Source organism: Epinephelus moara, chromosome 19 (assembly GCF_006386435.1).
Source record: "Epinephelus moara isolate mb chromosome 19, YSFRI_EMoa_1.0, whole genome shotgun sequence".
Classification (NCBI taxonomy): Eukaryota; Metazoa; Chordata; class Actinopteri; order Perciformes; family Serranidae; genus Epinephelus; species Epinephelus moara.
The window spans coordinates 20799796-20823755 of NC_065524.1; the positions used below are offsets into that span (position 1 = coordinate 20799796).

The window sequence follows — 23960 nt, forward strand, 5'->3', positions numbered from 1 at the left end:
TGTACTCCACGTTGCTCTGTATGCATTTACTTATAAATTTGGTTTAAATGCTGTTTTTTAATTGTTTTTGTCTCACTGTGCTGCCCTCCTGTAGAGGTGTTGGCTGTATGTTCATAATGATTTAAAAAGATTCAATTAAAAAGATTTATTTATCTTAAAGAAGAGTGCCTTGGTCCTACCATGTTTTTCACATGTATGATCCTTCATAAGTTGCTGTAGGCTAAGTACCGTTCATGCTCAGCAGTGAGGTAATGTTGATTTGATACAGAGAAATAATTTCCTCTTAAGATGTGCATTGATGTTCATTAGCATATATACTAGAATGGCAGTGCCTAATGGCCATTTATTTTTTTTATTTTCAGAACACTAACTATACTGCTATCTGGATCACAATACAGTTCAGAGAGAAGTTTCTGACCTCTTCAGTCCTGTGTCCTGACACCATCCTGTCTTCTTTCTAAAGAAGATATAGCCACCACTTTCCTCCCTAACAGTTATTAGGGTAAATGTCTGGTTATTAGGGGGTTGTATAAAGAAGCAAGCCATAAGCCTTGGTTTATGGGCCTAGGATAGACTATAAAATACTGGTGGAATGGTGGTGGAGCAATAGTGGGAGCATTTCGGATTACAAGTGTACTGCTGTCTCTAAAGTTACTAATCCACCAGAGGTCCGCTTGGAGTCCACCAGCGGAAGCATTTCGGATTACTGGCGGAGTGCTGTCCTCTACGCTACTAATCCACCAGAGGTCCGCTTGCTTTCTGATGTGGAAATGGCTTAAAATCCACCAGCGGAATCATTTCGGATTACTGGCGGACTGCTGTCTTCTACGCTACTAACCTCTACAGAAGTCCGCTTGCTCCTCGATGTGCATATATCGAGGCACCCGCCAACGGATTCCGCTGAAGGACCGCCAAATCCTCTGTTGGGGATCAGCCGTAGGTCCGCCAGCCTTGTGCTAGTCATCTGGAGTATAGCATGAACTCATACACCCTCTCTCTGTGTTGATCTCCAGCCCATTGTTAACAAGCCGGTCCTGCTGCGCGTTCATGTACGTTCATGTGAATCCCCCCCCTTGGAGCCCTTGGCCCTCCCTCCCTATAAAAGGCTACAGCCAGTGAGCAATGGCAGCGCATATTTTCGAAATGAAATGGCAGAGAGCGGAACAAAACCAGGGCTAACCGGTGTTTCCTCCTCAGGCTCCACTTCACTCAGCTGCCCCACAGATCCGCTGCCTCTCCCACTTTAACCTCAATAACAATCCGGAGCTAGCTGGGAGCAGCTGGCGAGGCGTTAGCCACAGCATGACCGGAGGGAAGCACAGCCGGTTAGCCTCCGCTAGCTTCCCAACTAGCCCCGGCTCTCTGTTTGGATCCAACCGGAGCACCGAGCCCTGGTTTGTTATTCAGGTTAATGTGGGAAGAAGCAGCGGGTTTATCAGGCAGCTGAGTGAAGCTGGGTGAAGTGGAGGCTGTGGAGGAAACACCGGGATGGGTTAATGTCCAGAGCTTGAGCAGCCCGCGAGCCAGGCGGGCAGCCTGGCGGACTCTAGCCAACCCAGCTAGTGCTAACACTGGGAGCTAACGCTAACATTCCTCCACATCAGTGATTCAAAACTAGGGTGACTATATTTTGATTTCCAAAAAAGAGAGGACACTCGGCCGGCCATGACATAGTCTACTTAAATGATACTTGCAGTTTACCCAAAGATGCCTTATAATTTTAATATATTTAAAATTGATATGTATGGATAGAAAATTCAGTTATATTACAAAATAATATCTCTCAAAGACAGAAATTCAGATAGGCCCCAATAGGGGACACATACACACACTAGAGTGTGGCGATCTGAGCCCAATGGTACCCAACGGGTCGGGCCGGGTTTGGTCAAAAATGTAGCTATAAATTGTATTCGGGCTCGGGTCGGATTCGGTCAGCTTTTAAGGAAAATGTAGTGTAAAAATAAATAAAATCCTATTGTCTGTCCTGTTTATTGCTTGGGCGCTGTTATTTAAGTGACAACACCTGAACATAACACACACAGACACACATTGGCTGTTTGTTTCTACCTCTCCCCTCGCTGGAAGTCTCGGACCTCCAGCCGCCAGCCTCCGCCTTGATTAAACGCTGAAAATAAAATAAAAGAGGGAGACAGGTTTTTCCTATTTTATCTTATTTTGTTTTATTTCTCCCTCTCCTCTCGCTAGAAGCGTCGGACCTCCCGCCTCCCGCTCCCATCTCAAACACGGAGGTCTCCCTCTCCGCAGCTGAGCACCCACGGCGCACGCCCGGCCTGTTAAATAGCCTGTAACAACTGTGTGACACAAACTCAGTGCTTTGGTCATTAAATAATGTCGGGCTCGGTTCGGGTTTGGACAGAAATATGCTGCCCGTGCTGCACTCTAACACACACACACACAAACTTCTACCAGCTCTTCTAGTCACTGAGCCTCGCCTCCATCTCAGCAAATATATTACATTTATTACAGGTACCATCATCATTGAAGTAGGCAGGGAAATAGCTAAACACAGCCCACCAGGCTGGCCGCTGGGCTAACGTTACATTTTACAATGCTAATTACAAATGTTAGCTGGGCTGCCGGGCTACTCACCTAACACAACCCTAACGCCTGACCCATTGCTGGGACAGAGCCGCTAATAACTCAAGCTCCGGACATTAACCCATGCTACGATTGTAACATTAAATTTCATTGAATCGACATAGCGACATGTGCCTAACGTTACTGTAATACTAATTAAAACAGACATTTGACTCCGCCATTTCACTTTGAAAATACACGCTGCCGTTGCTCACTGGCTGTAGCCTTTTATAGGGAGGGAGGGCCAAGGGCTCTGGGGGGGGATTCACATGAACGCGCAGCCGGACTGCCTTGTAAACAAGGGGCTGGAGATCAACACAGAGAGAGGGTGTGTGAGGTCATGCTATACTCCAGATGAAATTACACCTCTAGTTCTTCACATAGCATTTTTTCAATTCCTTCAATCTAGAAATGATGAATTTCGCTTATTGCTCCTTTAAGACTTGGTTTAATGGTTAAGATTGGGGTTAGTCTCAAGGGAATACATTTAAGTCAATACACTGTCCTCGTAAGTGACAACAACAAGATTGTGTGTGTTTTGTATTATAGCCGTGTGTTTGGTGCACTTCCAGTTCCCTGACTTATCTATAGAAGAGCAGGTGCAGACGTACACTGGTACACAAAATACCAGTGTATGCAAACATTGTTTCAGCAGAGACAATGCCAGAACAGGTCATTGCATTTCCCTCAGTCGTGTCATTGCTCATTTACACTTCATTCTACACACACTATGAGACTGTCTTGCATGTTATCAGCCACTGTTTTCACCATCTGTATCTGAGTGTATAGAGCGAGGCAGATGGAGGAAGCGAGGGAGAGACAGAGAGTGGGTGAGTTACAGAGAGAGGGAGAGAGGGTCAGTGAGAGTCACAGAGGGAAGGAGGGAGACAACCACAGCTGTGTTTTTTTGCCTGTGAGGATTGCTGCTGGGCTTCATCCCGCATTCTCCCCTCTAAAAGGTAAGCCCACATCAATACACTTAATGCATTGAATACACCTCCAAAACAGGTCATCTGTAACTGTACAATAATGGCTCTAAAATCTTGACTTTGTATTTGGCTGTATTGGGAGTGATACAGGTTGTACAGTGTGTGCTTGCCAGGTTTTAGGTAGACCTGTCAGATTCCTGTTTAATTGGAATGTTTGGCAGATGCCTGTAATTACAGTTACATGCACACTGCATGCTGTGCCTGCTTAGTAGTCTGTTTTCCCTGGTGTTTACTTTACCTCTACATTTAACTGTATTTATTTTGATGATGTGGTCACAAAAGCTGGCATAACTTAGTCTGAAAATTCAATAGATGTCTAACTTACTGTGTCAGTCTGGATGGCTGCTTTACATTGATATGTGTGTGCACACTGTTATAAAATTAAACTTCTTTGAATATGTATTTGTCTGTTATTCACTGCTTTAACTGAATGATTTACTTTGTGTCAGTTGCTGTGCAGCAGTTGCAGTACAAATAGGGAAAGGGTGGAAATAAAAAGAGTGCAAATATAGAGCTCAGTCTAGGTGGGCTGTATGTTCAGTATCACTCCATTTGTTATGTATAGCAATATACTGTTCACATGCAACAAAAAAAACTGCACACCAAAAAGGATGAACGTGTAATTGATAACACTATGCTTTTAATAGCAGCGGCAGATTTATCCCCTGAGAGACTTCTTTCTCTTTTTTCATTTCTTCTCTCACAGCTAATAATCAAGTGGCTACCCTCATATGAACACCTCAGTATAGTACGAGAGAGCAAGTAAACAGCAGAAGACCCTCTCCTGGCTAGTTGTGCTGCTGTATTATGCACGCCAAGGACATAAAATACCATGAATACAACACTCATTTTAAAGCAGAGTAATCTAGTGGAGTGATTTAAAACAGTGATGTCTGACCTGATTAATGCTCGCTAATGGAAACATGATTGTCAATTACTTCTATCTAACTGTTTCACATGTATTAATTGTAGAGGAGGAACTAGGGATCTTTAATACACATAATTCAACTCAGTCATGCAATTTATTGACTTTTTTTTCTATCACATCCTTGTAGTTTTCAGCCAGCCAACCTCATCATGAACCTCTCGGAGCAGATTTCACTCTTCTTCAGCTGTAATGTCAGCCCGAGCGAGAAGCCACAGCTCGATATTAGTGTCACCAAAAGGGAGCCGCTGACAATTGCCGTCCCAATGACCATCTTCTACAGCATCATCTTCTTGTTTGGAGTATGAAAAAGCAAATTTACTAGACGCACTTCACACACCAGCCAATTTAACCTCCTGAATTACAACACAAAGTGGTGTATTGAACTGAATTGAATTTTATTTATTTATGTGTCATACACCAGTGAAGGTGCCCAGCCTATAAGGGCTTACAAGACACAGATTTCATAATCTATGTGTATGTATGTGATGCAACACATAGCTTCAATACATGTCATTCTGTGTTAATGTTGTGCTGACAGCAAAAAAGTTTTTTGTACACTGTAGACCACTTAATGCCGCCCCCTATATGCTCCACAGGTCTTATTCAATGGTGTGAGCATACTGACCCTCCTCATGGATGCTCATATGAGAGTCAGCGCCATTCGTTTCTACCTCATCAGCCTGGTTATATCAGGTATGCTACTGCCATGCACTTTATGGAGGACTAGTCATGACAGTATTAATCTGATAAAATTGACATTTTATTTAGTATACATAAAACTTGCCAAAATCCTAATTCAGTATGTTTGAAAACACGTAATTAATTTTAAGTGTACTCTAAGGTACAAAGCCTCCATATTTAAAATGAAATTAAGTGTGAAATAGATAATTCATTGTTTCCATTATTATTTTTAAATGGCATTTAAAAATTCAATTATATGAATATTAAATTGAAAAGCACTTTAAATGACACTCTCCATTTTCATTTGAATTATGCCCAAGATGTTTTTTCAGGCTTCATTGTCAGTTAATGTTAGTGGATGTTATACGTCACATTGATTGAATTTGTATCAATAGGACCCAGTCAGGACAAGTGCTTGTGTTGTTTCTCATTCCATTTCTTTATGAATATGTCCAGGTTATACTTTGGAGTACATTAATTTGGGCATGCAGTAATGTATTTCAGACTTTCAGACTCAAAATTTATTTTCTCGTCAAATTAATGTCATACATAACGTGTACCTGTTATTTTACTTTGAACAAATAAGTCATGTTTATTTTGTCAGTGCTGGACCTTGGCAGTTCCTTTTAAACACTACAGCTACAGTATATGAACTATTTCAAGGAGCCACCCTCAGTGGGACTTTGCTAAATGGCCCTCATCTCCTTTTCTTTTTAAATTTTAGACATCCTGCAGCTGGTGACCATCCCGGTAACTTTGTATCGGTACTACTGGGAAAGCTACCCATGGCGCCTGGGTCAAACAGTATGCAAAGTCTACTTCATGGTCCGCCAAGTGTACTGTGCCACCACAAGCTGGGTGATCATGACCTTCACCACTGAGCGCTATGCGGCCATTTGCCACACCATGTGGTCTGTCTCCAGCCTAAAGGTTGAGTATTGCACAGAAATTATTCCATTAAAAAAGAAGCTTAGGGTTGTCTTTTAATGCTGTTTAGTATATTTGTCCACAATTGTCATCATGTTGGGTTTCATCCCCAAACTTCATATAAAATATGTACCTTGTCCATACTCAAAGTATTGTATCAAGATAAACTACACTGGATATACAAATGAAAAGTACTGCATTGTATTTGAGCACGGCCAGATAAGAAGAACATAATAATAGCTTACCTTTACGTCTGCTTTATCTGTATACCAGAATGAAATGTAAAAGCAATAATTATGCAGATTGGCCACTTACAGAAGCCACAACCTTCACAAAATGTAAAAGATACTAAACTAGTTGCAAAGAAAATTGAAGAACATACAAGGCATAATGCAGCCCATATTTAGACTTTGTGAACAAATTGTAACACAGGAAATTTCCTTGCCTCTTCCTTTACAACAGAAATCTCGACTGCCATGCCTTCTTTCAGTATGGATCATTTCTCTGGTCTCAGCAGTACCCTTTGCTCTGGTCTATGACCAGGCTAGTGCCTGTATCTTAGACTACACAGCCACTACACGAGAAGAAGCTTTCCACGTCTCCACCATGTGTGAGATGACAGAGCCGGATCCTGCACACATCTACAAGGGAGCTTTACTCCTGAGAGCAGGGATCTTCTTTCTGGTAAGATAATTACCATTCAAGAGATTGCATTTGATCGTCTTCACACAGGCAGTCAACATGCCTCTCCAACTACAGGTTCCTCTGATCTCCATCTGTACTCTCTATCTGCTAATCCTGCTCTACCTGAGGCGGAACGGACGTCAAAGGAGGAACATGGGTCTCATGAGGCCGAATCCAGAAGGAAGAAGAGACATCCAGTGCCATCGAAATGGAAAGCTACTTTTGAATGAAAAGAGAGCTCTAAAACTCATGGGTGAGCCTTGGAAAATTATAAAACCTTGTTGATGTCTTGGGGTTATGGCACAGGGTATCTCATGAGTCATTTAATTTATCTCATCCTAATGAAAACCTTATGATGGGCTGAGTATTCAGTCACTCCAGAAAGTGAGACAGTAGATGATGCTGAACCCTTGGTGACTACTTCACTTTTGGTTGCTTACCAGACCACTAATGCATTTCACCGAGCTCTGTGCTGGGTTCCGTTTGTTAAGGCTGACACATAGATGCAGACATTTTTTGTCTGCATTATCACTCAATGTCAGTCACAGTCTCAGCTGCCCTCTGACGAGATAAGATAGGACCTACCCTCTTGTAGTTTGGCAACCCATCAAACATAACAATCTGTGTCACCTTGAACATTTAGCATTTGTCAACTTTTTCTGGCAAACCAGATAGCAACAGAGAGGTGGGACTCACAATGTTCCCCAGAGTTGAAGTGAAAAGTACAGCAATGTTGCATTAGCCCTCATCCCTGGAATGGCCCTCCGAAAGGTGTCAGACTCTCTGATTCAGTTTGTTTATGGACGTTCAAAGTTAATCATGGTAAAGTGCCAGGATCTTTCTATAGTTTTGATGCTCTGCATTAAGACAATATACTAGTTTAAAGGTCCAGTGTGTAGGATCTAGGGACATAATTTGGCAGAAATTTAATATAATATTCATAACTATGTTTTTGATAGTTTGTAACAACCTAGAAAAAAATGATTTGTTTTCATTACACAAAGGCCAATACACACTGGTGGTGAACACTGTGTGTCAAAAAATATGCCCCCTCACACCAGCTAAAAGCATGTCAGCGTATCCAAGAACATCAATGCACTCTGCACTTCATGCCACTTTCCTATTTCCAGCCTCCCCACCCCTGGAATTATATGCATTTGCCCCCCACTTGCTCTCTGCTTGAACAGACCAGCTCCCATAGTAGGTCTTTTTCTCTGTTCTTATGGCAGCTTGACCCCTCTCCTCACCAGAACTCTGTAGCCATTGCTGTGTCTTGTGTGCGATGAAGAACGGATGAGGAAAGACTCGTTGTTTTAGTCGAGAAATATCCTAAACTAAACGACCCACAACCCCGTCATCATAAAGACAATGGCCAAAAAGGTATTGCCTGGGGAGTCATAGCTCTCAAGATAGGCAGGTGAGATATGAAGTTTACTTAGGGGCTGTCCACACAAGAATTTCAGCTAATGCAGAGGTGGAGGAAGTACAGATCTTTCAGTAAAAGTAGTAATAACTTTGCGTGGTCGTCTGGTAATGAGCTGCAGCATGACCCATGCAGTGTGTGCTAGAGGTGGCACGTGATGCACCAGCGCTGCAGTGTTTTCAGTTTTAGAATGAGTGCCCACAATGGACAAATCAAATGTTGGCTCTAGTTAGGGCCATTCATGTTTTCACATCAGCTACCACAGTACTTCTGCAACCTCACCACTAGATGCCACTAAATCCTACACACTGGACCTTTGATGCTTATTTATCGCATTATCATTTTGAGTTTCTTTGAGCTACGCTATTGAGCCATTAACATCTTCTATGTTTTGTCTTCCAGGTGCAGTCTTAGTGGCCTTCTTTGTTTGCAACTTTCCGGACATTGCCTCGTCACTGATGCAGGTCTATGTGGTTGTGTGGTCCGACACTGTCCTCTCTGTCTACACAATCCTAAAATCATACTTGTCACTTCCCCTGTGGTATATCAACGGTGCTCTGGACCCGCTGCTCTTCTGCATTTCCTCCAAAACATTTCGCAGGGCGTGCTGGAGAACTCTGGGTAGGCTCAAGCCTCACTGCTACTGGAAGTACAGGACCATGTCTTGGCTGAGGCAGAGAAGTTCTACTGAGGAAGCAAGCATGACTGCCAGAGAGAGGACTGATGGCAAATGCTGTAGAGAGAAGGGGGACAAAAAGAGACATACGGTCTCTAAGAAATCAGATCAAAGGAGCGGGGATAGCAGTGAAAAGCCGTGAGCTGTGAAAGCCCTGGTCAACAATGATGTATACAAAAGCTGTATACATAGATGTATATATTTTTTCCCGATAGCTCCTGTTTGTTTCTGTGCCTTTATTGTTGTAAGAGTTCTCAGAGTGTCATCTCACTGATGCCATATGTTAGCAGTTGTTTTTGTATATCCAGAGAATATGTTGAATATACTTGTATTGTAACATTTCTGTTCTTTCAGAAGCTTTTTTGTCTAGCGAGAAAAATATGTGTAGTGCTCTAAAGCTTTAATTATTGTGACTGATGTTAAGACATTGAATGTAAAAATGTATTTTTTTTTTTATATCCAGTGTGACGTGGCATTGTGTATTATGATGCTGAGTTTGAAATATATGCTAAGACTGTTATTCAGGGATATCGCTCACTGCGCATGTGACATACCAATTCATTTTTGAATCTACACAGAACACAGAGGCAGGACACAATCAGTTACAGAACATTTTATACACGTCTGCTCTTTGCATTACCCTGCAACACTGTTTTACAACTGATGGGTTAGTCACAAACATGTTGCCTGATAAAAGTGTTCATCATTATTGTGTCTTCAAAAAGCTGTTTGGAGCTGACATAAGTGAACCCACAATTTTTTAATGTTGTGTTTTGCACGTGATGTGTAATTTTGCCAAACATCTGGATTTGCAGCAGAGTAGAAAAGTCTTTGTATTGTCACGATATTCATCAGCAGGAGACCAAGTCTATAAGTGCTCAACAAAAACATGCGATTAGTTACCTGTAGATGCTCAGTCTTTCTGTTTTTCTATTGTTATGTCCACATAAAGGAAAAATGGGAATTGGTAACAAACAAACATTGTATGGATGTTTTCCATCTTGAATTACAAATAATCACGACCTAGCATCAAGAGTGTAAAGATATGTGTGTGCCTCTTAAAAATTATGGCTTTCCTCGAATGTTTGTTTGAATTTTTTGGATCCAGATCAGACATATGTAGGCTGGGTTAACTTTATTTTCCATTGCTCCTTAAAACCTTCATAGGCTCCCTCTCTTCCTATTGAATCTTTGTTATCTCTGAGTCACTCACAGACAAAAGAAAAAAAATAAAAAAAAATAGTGATGTGTATACTCTAATACTGCCTTTGTTCAAAGCTAAAACATCAGTAAGTGTAATTAAAAACAGGCATAAGGTTCTGTATCTAATTACAACTTCCTCTCGAATTTTCAGAGCAATCCATTGAACTACAAATACATTCTCTGAAAAGTGTGGGCTGGTTGCGAAGGATGTACAATCCAGTGCCAAGAAATTCAATGAATATGTAAGATGTGTTGATTGACCAGATGTACTGGATTTAGGCTAAGTGGTTGCTAGGTGACCAGAGAACAACCTACAGGCACTCGGATGCACACAGAGGCAGATAAGAGGGACACAAAGTGCTGCTTGAATCAATATTTTTTATCAATAAACACATTAAATGACTACTTGTAATTTGACAGGGGTCACTGTAATGGACCTCCAAACAATTATTACCTAACTCTGCAGTCTTCTACAAGTCAGTGGACTGAGTTGCCATTTTGTTTCACGTCATTCATCATTCATTCTTCAGTATATATATCTCCGAACAAATAGATGATGTGGGAGCTGTTGAGGTCTGGAACCAGGCTGGAATATAGAATGGCATTCCTCTGCTCTGTGGCGTACCCCATCGACCATGTTTCACCAAGAATGTTAAAATTCCTCTGAACATGTAAATAAGTCACTGCTTTCTACCACACCAATTTTATGATATATCAATATTCAGTGGTGGAATGCAACTAAGTACGATTACTAAAGCAGTACTCATTAAATCATCTAGTTATATTTGAGAACAATTCAGAGGTAATTGTGCCGTACTTGAATATTTCCACAACATTCTAGGCAAATATAAATTATGATATATTAGGCTATTATTACAGGTTAAGATACCCAGCTCTATAGTAAATAATTAAAGCTCCAACTTTCCTTCTGCAATATCACAATAATGCTTCAGTAATTATAATCCAGTAATACAGTATGATTCTGACATGGGGCTATCTGCATAATAACTTATTTTACTTTGGGTATTTTAAGTACATTTGTATGCTAATGTTTTTGTATTCTCTGTAGGTTAGATTTAGGCCTTTAACCTACTTGTCACAGTGTATTTTAACATTGCAGTATTGCTATTTTTACTTAAGTAAAAGATCTAAATACTTCTTCTACCACTGTTAATGAATGTCAATATTGTGCTAGTGGGTTGTATTGTTTCACAGCTTGTTAAACAAAAACAAAAAAAATAGATTTTAAAAAATCAGACAATGCAGGTTTGAGCTTTTTTTTTCAATTAAACCAGCCATAAAATAAAAATAAAAATAAAAATGACATGTTAAATTATGTTGCTGCTTTTTTTATGAGAATTTGCCCGGTTTTAAAAGTAGATCATTTATTTATTTATTTTTATCTACAAACTTTTCCCTAATCGGAACAAGAAAAATATAACTTTTATATTGTTATTTATTTCATGGTTTTAGTTTCCCGGTATCTGCATCACTGACCAGTCCTGATGTACATACATTTCAGCCAATCACAACACAGTGGGCGGGACTAAAGATGAAACAGCGGAAGATTCAAAACGAAGATGGCGGCTGAAGACGCTCCCCACAACATTCACAAACTGGGCAGAAGGTACAAACTTTTCCATTAGTGTGACGTCTGAGTAACAGTTAACGTACAAATAAATACTACCATATGAAGTTTAGGTTTCTGGAATGCTTCGTGCAAATAAAGTTTTTCTGTTGTGAACCACTCAGTATAACGTTAGTGAAATAGTATCAGAGTTGTTAGCGTTAGCCATTTTAGCTAATCCACAGTAACGGTTTGTTATGCTAGCATGAGCTAACGCTAATTCGCTAGTTTATGCTACATATTGACCCTAGCCTTTTAAACGGCTACATTTTAGGTACCAGTCCGAAGATTTGCTACTTCACTGAGCCTCAAAATGAACCTCAACCCAGCCTGTGTGTTTCTCTTCAACAGGGGGACAAAATGCAGTGTGTTTACCAGCCTGGAAAAGCCGAACACCAGCCAGCCTGTGATCTTTAACCCAGACTTCTTTGTCGAGAGGCTGAGACATGAGCATCCACAGGCCTTCGCTGATTTGGTACTCAGCAACATCACTCGACTCATAGACCTTCCAGGGGATGAGTTTGCCCAGCTCACCGGAGAGACTGAGGCTAAGGTGCCCTCCGCCACTGGCTTTCTACGCTCCCTCAACTTCCTGAAACGGAAAGGTTTGGCAAACAGAGCCATAGTGTGCTCACAGTCTTTGAAACGCTGTTTTAGACTAATGTGTTATGTGTCAAGTTGTGCTTTTGCACTAGGATGCTCAGATAACCAGTTCATTTATCCACAGACCTCATTGTGCTTCATTAAGACTATTGCAGACTTGCAAAACATTCATTTGCACAAGTGCTGAAATGATTAGTCCATTAATCAGTGAAGCAATCAACATGACATTAATCAGGTTTATGAATAGTTACTCGTTTAAATTAGTATTATTTTGATTAAGTGTTTAATTGTATAAGTCGCTGATAGTAGAACTGCAATTAATAATCATTTACTGTCACTGTCACAAATCTGCTGCTCTGATCATTTTATCACGGGTATTGTTCAGAGTGAAAAATGGCAGAACATAGAAATGCCAATCACAATAATCTAAAGCCAAATTTGATAATTTCAATTTGCTTTTCATGCCCACCCAAGAGTCCCCGATACATAGATATATCTATAGGTATAAACATATTCAACTTATTTTCACAAAAAAGCAAAGAGAAGCAGCAATAAGGGGATATTAAGGATTTTATTTTATTGATTGACAAATCAATTGATTAGCAAATATTTTCAGCTCTGACTAACAGATGGCCAGCTTCTGTTCCATGTAATCCCTCTAAAGTTTTCTTGTTCTTAGGTAATGTGGCTTTCTGCTGCTGTATATTGTGTAACAGGCAGCAGCAACGCCAGGGGATGGCTGGAAATGATAACATGGATCTAATAAATGAAATAAAGCTTTTAATGGAATAAATAGAGTTGTACACACAAAGGGTACCGTTAGTATTACTGTGCTTTTTGATGCCTTTCAGAAAAAGGAGTGGTTTTTGGTGCGCCGTTGACTGAAGAAGGAATAGCACAGATCTATCAGCTGATTGAATACCTGAGTAAAAGTGAGTACCTCTTCATATGCATGCCCTTTATCCTGAGCAGTTCGTGATATCATGACTGCATACATGTTGCATGTGTGACTCCAGAACGAGACAAATCTGTAACCATGACATATTTGTGTCCAACAGGCACCATTAATAATTACTTGATTTATTAGTGCGTTGATATGCTTTTGCATATCAGCCTGTATCATTAACTCTCATAAAAAATGGATTTGTTAAGCATTAAGACTGTACCCTTAATTTTGCTACTTTGACTTAGTTGGAGAGCAGTGAATTAGCATGAGGTCATGGTTTATTTCTAGAAAGAGATGATGTCATTCTCTGAAAGTCGACACTGGGAGCAAATGCTTGGGTCAATAATTTATCTGAAAGCACTTTGCTCTGGCTGTCTCCCTCCTTCCATTTCATTCACTCCGTCTCTCTCCTCACTTCTGTGTCTTTGTATCCCGTTGTCTCCTTCACTCTGTGTCTACCCGCCTACACACCACATATCTTTCTTTCTTTTTTTACCTTCCCTTTGGCTGTCTCTCACCATGTTTCTCTCACACCCCTCAGACCTTCATGTGGAGGGATTGTTCCGTGTGCCAGGGCACAGCCTAAGGCAGGCAGCCCTGAGGGAGATGCTAAATGCTGGGGCAGATATAGATCTGGAGACAGGCGACTTCCACCCAAATGATGCGGCCTCATTGCTTAAAGCCTACCTGGGAGAGTTGCCAGAGCCTCTGCTCACGCACAGACACTATCATGCTCACCTAAAGATTGGAGGTGTGTGATGACACAAACATCCTTGTCATGCCTCGAGATAATCAATGCTGAGTTGAGAAAAGAAAACAGTGGTGACCCCCTGGCTCGTTTGTAATACCTCTCTTATGTGCTGTGTCCAGAGCTGACTCGCTTCGATGATAAGGGGGACAAGACAAATGTTCCTGATAAAGAACGCCAGATTGAGGCATATCAGCTGCTTTTCATGCTGCTCCCACCAGCCAACCGCAGCCTGCTAAAGCTGCTGCTGGACCTGCTGTACCACACTGCTCGAAATCAGCACATCAACAAGATGTCTGCTATCAATCTAGCCACAATGTTTGCTCCACACATCATCTGGCCCAAAAATGTAAGGAACTCAGGTTCATTTTGTTCTACTTACCAAGTATGTTACAACTATTCCTACTATGTTTGCAGTCAAGTAAACCTTCACTGTTTTCTGGGATATATTTGGCATAGTTTTAGGCATTGATTTATTTATCTGTTAATTTATTTATGTTACAGGTGATGGCAAGTGATCTGCAGGAGCACATCGAGCAACTGAATAATGGCATAGCATTCCTCATCAGGCACTCACAAAAGCTATTAAAGGTAAGTAGCTTTAGTGATGGTTTCTCTGAAGACAACATGTTATTCTGTAACTGTAGTGTGGCTCACTTATACATATTTAAAACACTACATGCAACACAGGTTTCCCTGGTTTTCTCTATCCAATGGGAACAGCCACATGAGGTGTGATTTTTATCTGTTTAAGTACTCTGTATTCTTTACATCAGGTTAAAACAAAACACAGGCAGGTCTTCCCGTGTAGAAATCACATGTAAAGGAAAAGATTGTGCATCACAACCATGGTGCAGTAATGTGTTGCTTCAGATTAACCTCTCATGTCAAGTGGTTTTGTTGCTGCCAGGGTTACAAGAAATGCATACAGACTGGAGAGACAGAATGTGAAATTTACATATGAATAAAATGTCACTAAAGGCTATTTGTTTTTTGGTGTCCCTTAATCAGCAGCCTTTTAGATCCTAATTACAGGCTTATATTGCTCCATTCAAACGAGCTTTTTTTTAAACTTGGCAACATAAACATTCTAAATAGGTATTTCTTGTCGCAGTGTTTGTTAATGTAGAAGCTGATAAGAACAGGGAGCAAAGCTGCTTCCCACGTAATAGAATTGCAATTAAAAGATCTATATCACGCACATAATTGTCTGAAATTTCATAATAGCATGCTGTTTAGTATGCTAAAACAACACGTGAGACTTTTATTATTTTCAAAGCTCCCACAGTGCAATGCAGTAGAGGACAGTGTTCACAAGTGGAACATTGGTAGCCTTAAAGGAGTACCTCAGCCCCCAAATGACCATTTGCATATCAATTACTCACCCCGTGTTATGCTGAATTCGTGATTTTTCTCAAATGCCTCTGGTTAACGAAAAATCCACAAACTGAGAAAATTCTTGGTGAATTGAAGGCTGAGGCGACAAGGTTTAACTACAGCAAAACTAAAACAAAAAATCCATTTACACACAACTCTCACAGTACAATCCAAGTCTCGTTTATCCAGTTGTATGCTAAGTACTCCCTGAACAGATATCTCTTTTTGACAGGGAACTGAGCCGACATTGAAACACCATCTATGTTTTCTTTAAAGCCAGACTCCATTGACAAAAACAGGAATTGTATCTTGCTGAACATAGGAACTGCTGGTCTGCCGCTTCCTCGGTTGGTTGTTTGTTTGTTATTGTGTGACGTGGTGAATCCAAACTAACCCAAACTCACACAATAACTCAAACAAACTAATTGATGAAGCTAGCAGTACACCAGCAGTGTCCATGTTCAGTGAGGTAAAATCAGTGTCTAGCTCCACTGACAAGTTTCACTTTCAGTTCACTTCCCCATCAGAAAGGGCTGTCTGTTTAGGAAGTATTGAGCGTAGGATTTGATGAATGAGACTTGGAAAGTACTGCACGACTATTGTGAGAGTTTGTAAACTGATGTTTTGATATATATATTTTTTTTTAATGTTTTTGTATTTTTCATTCGGCGTGGAGGCATGTGAGAAAAAGTTTTCCTCACAAATTCAATGTAACACTGGATGAGGAAATAATATACAAGTAGTCATTGGTAGGGGTTGATGTATTCCTTTAATACACCATTGTTTGTGGTGAGGTCATAAATTTCTAAATACCAATCACATGAATCTAAGGTAAACTAGATTCAGTCTTCACAATGATCTTTCATCAGAGGATTTAATTTACATCTTTATTTCCATTGAAGGCACCAACATACATCAAAGAATACACCCGCTTATACTACACAGGATCAAAAACTCTTCAGTCAAAGGTGAGTGTTTTCATCTTTTCTTACATTTCTAATTAAGTTCGTCCTAATAAAAAGAGAGCATTAGCACTGCATTGCATTTACCTATAAAGCTGTTTTTCAAAGCTCTGAGCGTATTTTCTTTTCCTGTGCTAGCTTGTGAATCCAGTAATCTTAGTGTCTGGGTAATTTTAGGTACTTCATGTCTAAATACAGAACCTCAAGAGACTTATCCGCTGCCGGGCATTTAATTGAATGATTTTCAAAGAACATTGAAACAAAACACCGTGTCAGTACTCAGCTTTTAACGTTATTTGTTGTCTGCATGTTTGTGCAGTGTGTGACTCAGCTGTACACATTTTGTTGTTGTCGTGTCTCTTGAAAAGAGTTTGTGGTCGCAGTGAGATAGAAGAACGATCACGTTATGTTCGACCTTTTTAGGATGATCTGACGCTCTGTTCTGGGACTAAAGAAGGACCCGTGTCTGCAGTGACACCTGCCTCCCCTTCTCCCTCCATGAGAACAATCAGAGATGAGGTCAGCAGCACCCCCACCACAAGGTCACCTGAGACTCAGAGTTACACTGAATCTGCCCTCAGAGAGCTGTACCAGCATGTCACCAACATGCCCGAGTCTGCCAAAAAGAAGAAGCTCATCAGACAGGTACAGTTGGTCAGCGTACACACCTTGAGTGGAAAGAACATATAGGAAAACCTATTTGCAACCCAGCACGTAAATGTGTTGTATTTCTATGTGTAGTTTGAGAAGCAGCCTTTACTGACACCTTCCGCTGACTCTCGGACACCATTCACAAGGAAACATTGGCGTTCACGCTCTTTGGGTGGAATTATCAAGGTTCGTTGTTCCTGCATATAACAGTAGCCTTCAGCCTTTTATAACATTGTGTTTACTTTCCTGAGAAACTGTTTTTCATGCTCGGCTTACAAGTCCTGTATAGATTAAGTTAGATTCAACTTTATTGTCACTGCACAGAGTAGAGGTACAGAGACAATGAAATGCAGCTTAGCATCTAACCAGAAGTGTAAAATGCAGTAAGTGTATAAATACGTAAAGACAGTATGGACAGTATCGAGTTTTTTTATTACTAGTGATGCTGTTGAATAATGTTTTGCTTTAAACATGAAGACTGCAAGCTCATGTAGTTTAAAAGACTTCAGAGTTTTATAATAAAGGTAAAGCATTCGACATGTTGTTAAGGTTTTATAAACATGAAGTGCATTTTGATGAAAAACCTTTAAATAAGAAACATGTTTGTTTGCAATAATAAATCTACAGGGTGTCTTTAATACAGCCCTAACCTCACAGTAATGACTTTGTTGTTTATCAAACAGAGGAAGGTTTTGGGAAGCCAAATATTAACGGAGAAAGAAAACAGCAGACTGCAGGCCCAGTGGTCAGTTGATGGCCAAAAAGGAGAAAACAGCAGCTGTTGAGAAGTGAGTATTATATTGTTACACCGCAAAGCAAACACATTTTATTGTGCCTACAGCCGTAGCCAGACAGATGTTTTCAGGTTGTCCGTCCAGTTCTTGTGAGTGTGATATCTCAGCCGCTTTGTAGGGAATTTCATTACATTTGGCGCAGATGTTCACATGGACTCAAGGATGAAGCGATTAGAATTTGGTGGACAAAGGTCACTGTGACCTCACTAAACGTGTTGGTTTTTTTTGTTTGTTTGTTTTTTTGCCATAACTCAAAACTTCCTACACTAATTATGACAACATTTTACACAATGTCTAATAGGCTAAACTAATGAATTGATGAGATTTTATATCCAAAAAGTCAAAGGTCATCTTCATTAAGACACCATAACACTCTGCTATAACACTTTACGGCCATTATTCAACACCATGCCTCAGGAACCGAAGGGGTAACATTAGGTCAGATACTGAGATGTGTAAAGCATCCAGGTTTTCAGCTCAGCTCAGACCAAAGATTTGCGATGAGATGAGTTGAAACAGGCGACTACTTGCAATGCACCTTTCTGCCATGTTCTGAAGACCTGCCGTTTCACACCAATGCAATTAGATGAGACGGTGTATCATCTCTATGCAACAACTCTCTGTAATTTCATTATGATTTACAGATTTTTAGGCTGATTTTGTGGCTGAATATAATTTGTAGCTTCTTAAAATATGAATGAGGATAGTGATAGTGAGATACTGGCTACAGTTGCATTTGTAGTACTGATGAATGGGGAAAACCAGAAGTAAAACGAGCATCAGATGGACTGTATTCACAATAAATACGCCACAATAATAAAAGTAAGCAGCACCAATCAATCAGTCAATAAGAACGTGTGTGTGTGTGAGAGGGCATAAGCACAATCGGCGAGCAGCAGCAGTGATCCACTGTCTGACACCCACACACTGTGAGGGTGGAAACGGGGGTCAGCAGGGACAAAGCACCTGTAGCAGCAAGCGAACACACCGTCTATGGTCATTTTGACTTGAAAAGCAGACATCATGACAAGCTGATTGGCTGTAGAAAAAGGCGACGTGCTTTGTGCTCTAAACCCAGCTGCGGCAATTTGACCAGCTGTGTTGCAGGTGACACCATCAGCCAGCATAAGTCGAGCTCAGACTGCTGCAACTTTTCTCTGCATCGCTCTAAAACAGTTTCATCTTGTCGCAAATCATTGGTCCGACCTGGGCTTAAGAATTTGCAGCTTCTTTTCAGCAGCATCCATATTTGAAGTATTTTACTGTCATGGCGACAACTTTGCGTTCTGTCTTGGTCCTCTGGTGGTCCAACACAAGCTCATTGGTTTTGCTGTCATGAGGCCTCTGGTTATTGTCGTTGGACCATGTGACAAAGCTCTTTATCAGCCCTCTGTACTCCTGTAAAAATAGTCACTAAGTGAAAACAACATGTTTCTAATTAGAATCACACTTGTCAATATAGTAATAACTTCCATCCTCAAATCTCTCATGAAGCAATCATATTGTCACTATCAAGCTACCACAGGTACATCATGACACTGCAATGTTAAGATGACTGACTTGCCAATTTAAAATGTTTGAAATTGTCTATAAAATTCCCCCATGACGATGATGGACACTTATGGAGAAATACTCAAGTAGTTATTCTCTTTTATTCAAACCAAACTAATCAAGATGTCGCATATAAATTGTGGGACAGCACGATTCACTCCTAAAAGTGTCATCAACCAGTGATTTTCCTCGGGACTGCTGAAGGAGTTCCAGCCATCTGTCTGTGGTTCACCACAGGCAAGCCTGGCCTTACTTTGACTTAACAGTGCTTACATTGCTAATGACGCCTGATGCACTCTGCTGAAAGGATTAAAAATCACCTAATCTTTTTTCTCCCTCCAGGATTGTTCGTCTTTAAGAGAACGTGCTCTTCACGACTAAGGAAACATCGGGCTGGCTGTTATGTTAGGGGTATTAAAGGATCTTCCTGAGGCGTCGACACAAACTAAACAGTGCAAGGCACTGTACGGCTTTGTTTTGACACCATGTTTAGATCTGTACTCAGCTTTTTTTTTCTCAAGAAGTAAAGTTTGTTCTAAGGGTTAGCCAGATAGCAAGAAACCACTGCAATTTCTTTGTGGCCTGCAAAGTCTTGGTGAAGCTAGGGGACACATAAAAGGAGTTCTTGTACAACTGTGAGGATGTTATGTGCTTTAGTTGAAGGCAATGCAAAGTTATTTGTCTTTACCCATTCTATAGGAGTTCCTTCATTGTCTTATTTCTTGTTCATTCATTGCAGGACTCAAGTTTGCATGCATTTTTTTTTTTTTTTTTAGTTTTATCATGGACTGAAACATGTTTATTTTATTTACCAAACTATTGTATTTATTTTTTATTGGTTATCTGGATGTTTCAAGTCCTGGAATCCCGTGCATCAGATGCATTGTTAGAATGTGATGAGCAGGCTTTTCTACTTAAATATTAAATTTGTTTGTAAGTTATGCTAAGTTAGTTAGACCCACACAGTCCGTGCAGACTGTTAAAGACTTATTAGAGAAGTGGTGAATTCACAATGTGCCTTAAAGTGAATATATCTTAAATTACTGTATTTCTTTTTTATTATTTAATATTTTATCTTTCAATCGCGATAGCTTTAAGAGTGTGCTGAAACGTCTATAAAGTACGTAGTAAGTGTCAGAAAAATAAGTGTGCGAAGACTGGTAGAGAGTGAAGAATAGAGGATGGGAGAAACAGACTGAGAGGCCAAAGGTCCAGCTTGTGTAGATTATATAAATAGTTTTGTCTTTGTTTCCACTTCAGCTCAAATTTTGGGTGTCAATACTGTGATGCTTTATACTACTGCCATTTTATTTTTGCATTTTATATTTTAGTTTTTCTCAGGCCATTTTTGATTCTTATGCAACATTGTATACAGCTTTATACGCATTTGTGTCGTTACAGTTATTCAGCTATTTAGTGTGAGTTTTTTATTATTTTAAATTTTTTTATAATGTCTTTTTTTTACCTCGAAAGATTAGACGAATGCAAATGAAAATGATTTGTTTTTTGCCCTCTATTGTGGTTGTTATCCGAGGTGCTTCCTAGGAGACTTTGAGCCACCTCCACTTTCAAATTCTGCTTGCTGTCTTACTTTTTTAGTAGCCGTTTACAGCTCAATGGTCGCTCTGCCACGCTGTTACAATTTGACTATAATGTGATAATTGCCAACACAGTCGACTTAATTGACCATGTAAACTGATGAGACTGATGCTACTGTGAAGCTATGCAACTCACTGTAATTAAAAGACATCAAGCTGAGTTCTGGAGGTGTCTTTTCTTTTGAATTGTGTGCTTTAGTAGGATGAAGACATGATTACGAACCTTTTTTTTTTGCCACTTTTCGTAAATGATGGTGTTTTTTAAATTTCCTTGGCCTCCCTGGAATTTGAATGATGTTGCTTTCTGCAGCTGAATGATGCTGTTTCACCTGCAGCCACAAGGTGATGCTGTTAAGTTGCAAATAATTATTCAGCCAGAGCATGTTAGGTACAACATCTCCTTTGATCAGGTTGAAATTGAGACAACTAAAGACAGGTCAGTATGAGGGAAACTGTGCTGTTAAATACCCAAAATAAGTTCACATTTAAACACTCCAGTAATGCAACAAAATTGAAACATATAAGACTTTACAATATTTCCCTTAAAGACAGTAAATGTTACTTTATTCTTTGTCCTCTCCCAACTTTAACAGTCATGTCCCAGTGTCTTACAGCCAGAAGCCAAGAACTTCACAACTCGTAGCTTCCAATGCCGCAAATAAGAAATAGCAAGAAAATTAAAATTCAAACAAAACATATGTGACAACATGTGTGCTGAAATTTACAGCGTTGTCAAGTGAAATTTAAATGTAAATCACTTTTAGACCAACAATAATAAATACCCACAAGACCACCAAAGGGAAACTGTTACCAAAATTGTCGCCGTTTGCAGTGAATGATTTGCCCAAATTGAACACATTTCACAGAGTTGCAGGGTGAGTGGGTGGATAGTAAGAGTGAAGGCAGCTCTCTCCACAATAGGAGGAATGTCTCAGTGTGTCATTATGGTGTCCATGTCAATGCATGTTTGGTATTGTAAGTATATGTTGTAAACATCTGTGAGAATGGGTCTGCTTTTTCTCATGTTCTGTAAATATACATCAGACAGCTTCCATGATAGGAATAGTATTGTTTTACAGCCAAAACTCCGGAGGGGTTTATTTAGCATTCCTGCTCCAGAATGAGCATGATGACTGTAAAATGAGTCAGACATACTGTAATCAACTTTACATTATCTGGTGTGCACACAAACCCACAAACATATATGGTGAGTGGATGTGATTCTGTGAAATGCCTTTCAGAGGGAGCTAATTCTGTCTACGACTACAGATAGTGAAATACCACACTAAAAGAACACAATTCAAGGTTAAAATATGTAGACGCCAGCATACTTTTGTATTTTGTTCTGTTTCGACAATGGACAGCGCAGGATTTTTTCTCGTCTTTTCTTCGAGGCACAGTTTCTTCTGAGGGTGAAATACAAATAACTCAGGTTTGAAGCCTGCTGTGGAATTTTCAGGATGCTAAATTTGGTCTCGTACTCTCTATCAAGCACATTTCACTTCTGTGAGTCAAGCATGTACTAACAAATTCATTCAGCCACGAGCAGCTGCCAGCTTCATCTTGATGAACGTTTGGCTCTTTGATTTCTAACTTTGGGAACAAGCTGTCGGAAAACATTTATTGAACTCCACAGGCTTCATCACTACTGTCAACTCAAAAAAAAAATTGGGTGCTATTCCAATTGCAGTTAGTTCCTCGTCAGAGTCAATTGTTGGTGAACGCTCATGTTTTGCAAACTCTCCTCTCCCCAGACTAATTATAAATTGCTGCCATGTCCTCCCACGGCTTTGAGAGCAGCAGAATAATTCCTGTTGTGTATTTGTGTGCATTCCTATCACGACTCTGAGAGCAGAGGGACGTTACCACCACCCCCCATTACCACTAAACACCACTGTCTCCTCTTTAATTAACCATTCATAGAAGGAAGATCTATGCTGCACTGACACTTTTTACCAGGACAGATGGAGGTTTTCTTTTCCTGCTTTCTGTATGTGTGTATGTTTGTGCACACCTGTATGTGCACACACACACACACACACACACACACACAACTCAGCATATGTTTCCAGTTGGTCAAGCAACAAAGCAGACAGATGCACAAACTCAAATGTTTCTGCTTGCGTCGTCCCCATTTCTTTTTTTCTCTTTGTGCCTTTGTTAGTTAAAGTGAATGGGGTTCTTGGGTCTGAGGGATTGTGCTGATGTTTATGTTGGGAAGGATCCACCCTGCAGCAAAGCCCTCTGTAGAATTAGACCAGAGACCAAGTGGCTCGAGCTGAACCAAGCACAGCCGTGGCTGAGGAGAGCTCAGGCGTTTGTTTGTTACTTTTAGTTTAGTTTTAGTTAAGCACCAAACTTTTGTGTACTGTTGGTTTTTAAAAGTGGGTACTTACAAAGCAGTAAGTAAGAATCAACAACTAACAGCTGATTATTTAATGGTCGCAGTAGTTCCTTACTGACTTTGAGGCAAGAATTAAATCGGGAATTGTACAAAAACAGACAGTACGAAAAATAACAGATGCTATGCGAGTCAATATTTTAATAATTAGTTCCTGGATATCTGCAAGGAAGCTAAACGGTTTTAGTTTCCTGTGATATCTGTGAATCTCTACATGACAATGAATCACTACCTCCTTGATTCCCAGTGCACTACTTTACATAAGGGGGAGTAAAACAAGTCACTCATAGGGAAGCAAAGTATTAGTCACTGGTTTTGTGCCATTTAGTCAGCTGAGTTGGGCTGTTACGATGACTTAATTTTGTTCTATAATATATTGTCCCAGAAGTCATTGCGCTAAATGACATTATTACCATTTTAGCACCATTTTATTGCACTGATATAATGATAATATAATTGTATAATAATGCAATACACTCTTTCAAAGTGCAATGATCTTTAAATTCAACCAGAAACAACAGCAAGATGCATCCTTGTGGGATTTTTCCCTTAATGTTCATTCAGCTTAGGAGCTGTGAGGAACACTAAGGCAT

At 40.2% G+C, this 23960-nt stretch overlaps 2 protein-coding genes across 2 annotated transcripts; both read left to right on the forward strand.

The window, feature by feature from the left end:
• Window positions 1–3040: 3040 nt before the first annotated feature.
• Window positions 3041–10059, forward strand: LOC126406842 (pyrokinin-1 receptor-like). The gene is made up of 7 exons (XM_050071366.1): window positions 3041–3557; window positions 4643–4814; window positions 5112–5208; window positions 5921–6126; window positions 6586–6807; window positions 6883–7060; window positions 8633–10059. The coding sequence occupies exons 2-7, from the start codon at window positions 4665–4667 to the stop codon at window positions 9046–9048; spliced, it is 1269 nt and encodes a 422-aa protein (XP_049927323.1). The 5' UTR covers window positions 3041–3557; window positions 4643–4664; the 3' UTR covers window positions 9049–10059.
• A 1550-nt stretch (window positions 10060–11609) lies between these two features.
• On the forward strand, window positions 11610–21141 carry LOC126407225 (rho GTPase-activating protein 19-like). Its single transcript, XM_050071940.1, has 11 exons — window positions 11610–11736; window positions 12088–12341; window positions 13191–13271; window positions 13827–14036; window positions 14156–14382; window positions 14538–14624; window positions 16313–16378; window positions 16796–17017; window positions 17114–17209; window positions 17707–17811; window positions 19711–21141. Exons 1-10 carry the CDS (start codon window positions 11690–11692, stop codon window positions 17806–17808), a joined length of 1392 nt encoding a protein of 463 aa, XP_049927897.1. The 5' UTR covers window positions 11610–11689; the 3' UTR covers window positions 17809–17811; window positions 19711–21141.
• Window positions 21142–23960: the final 2819 nt, after the last annotated feature.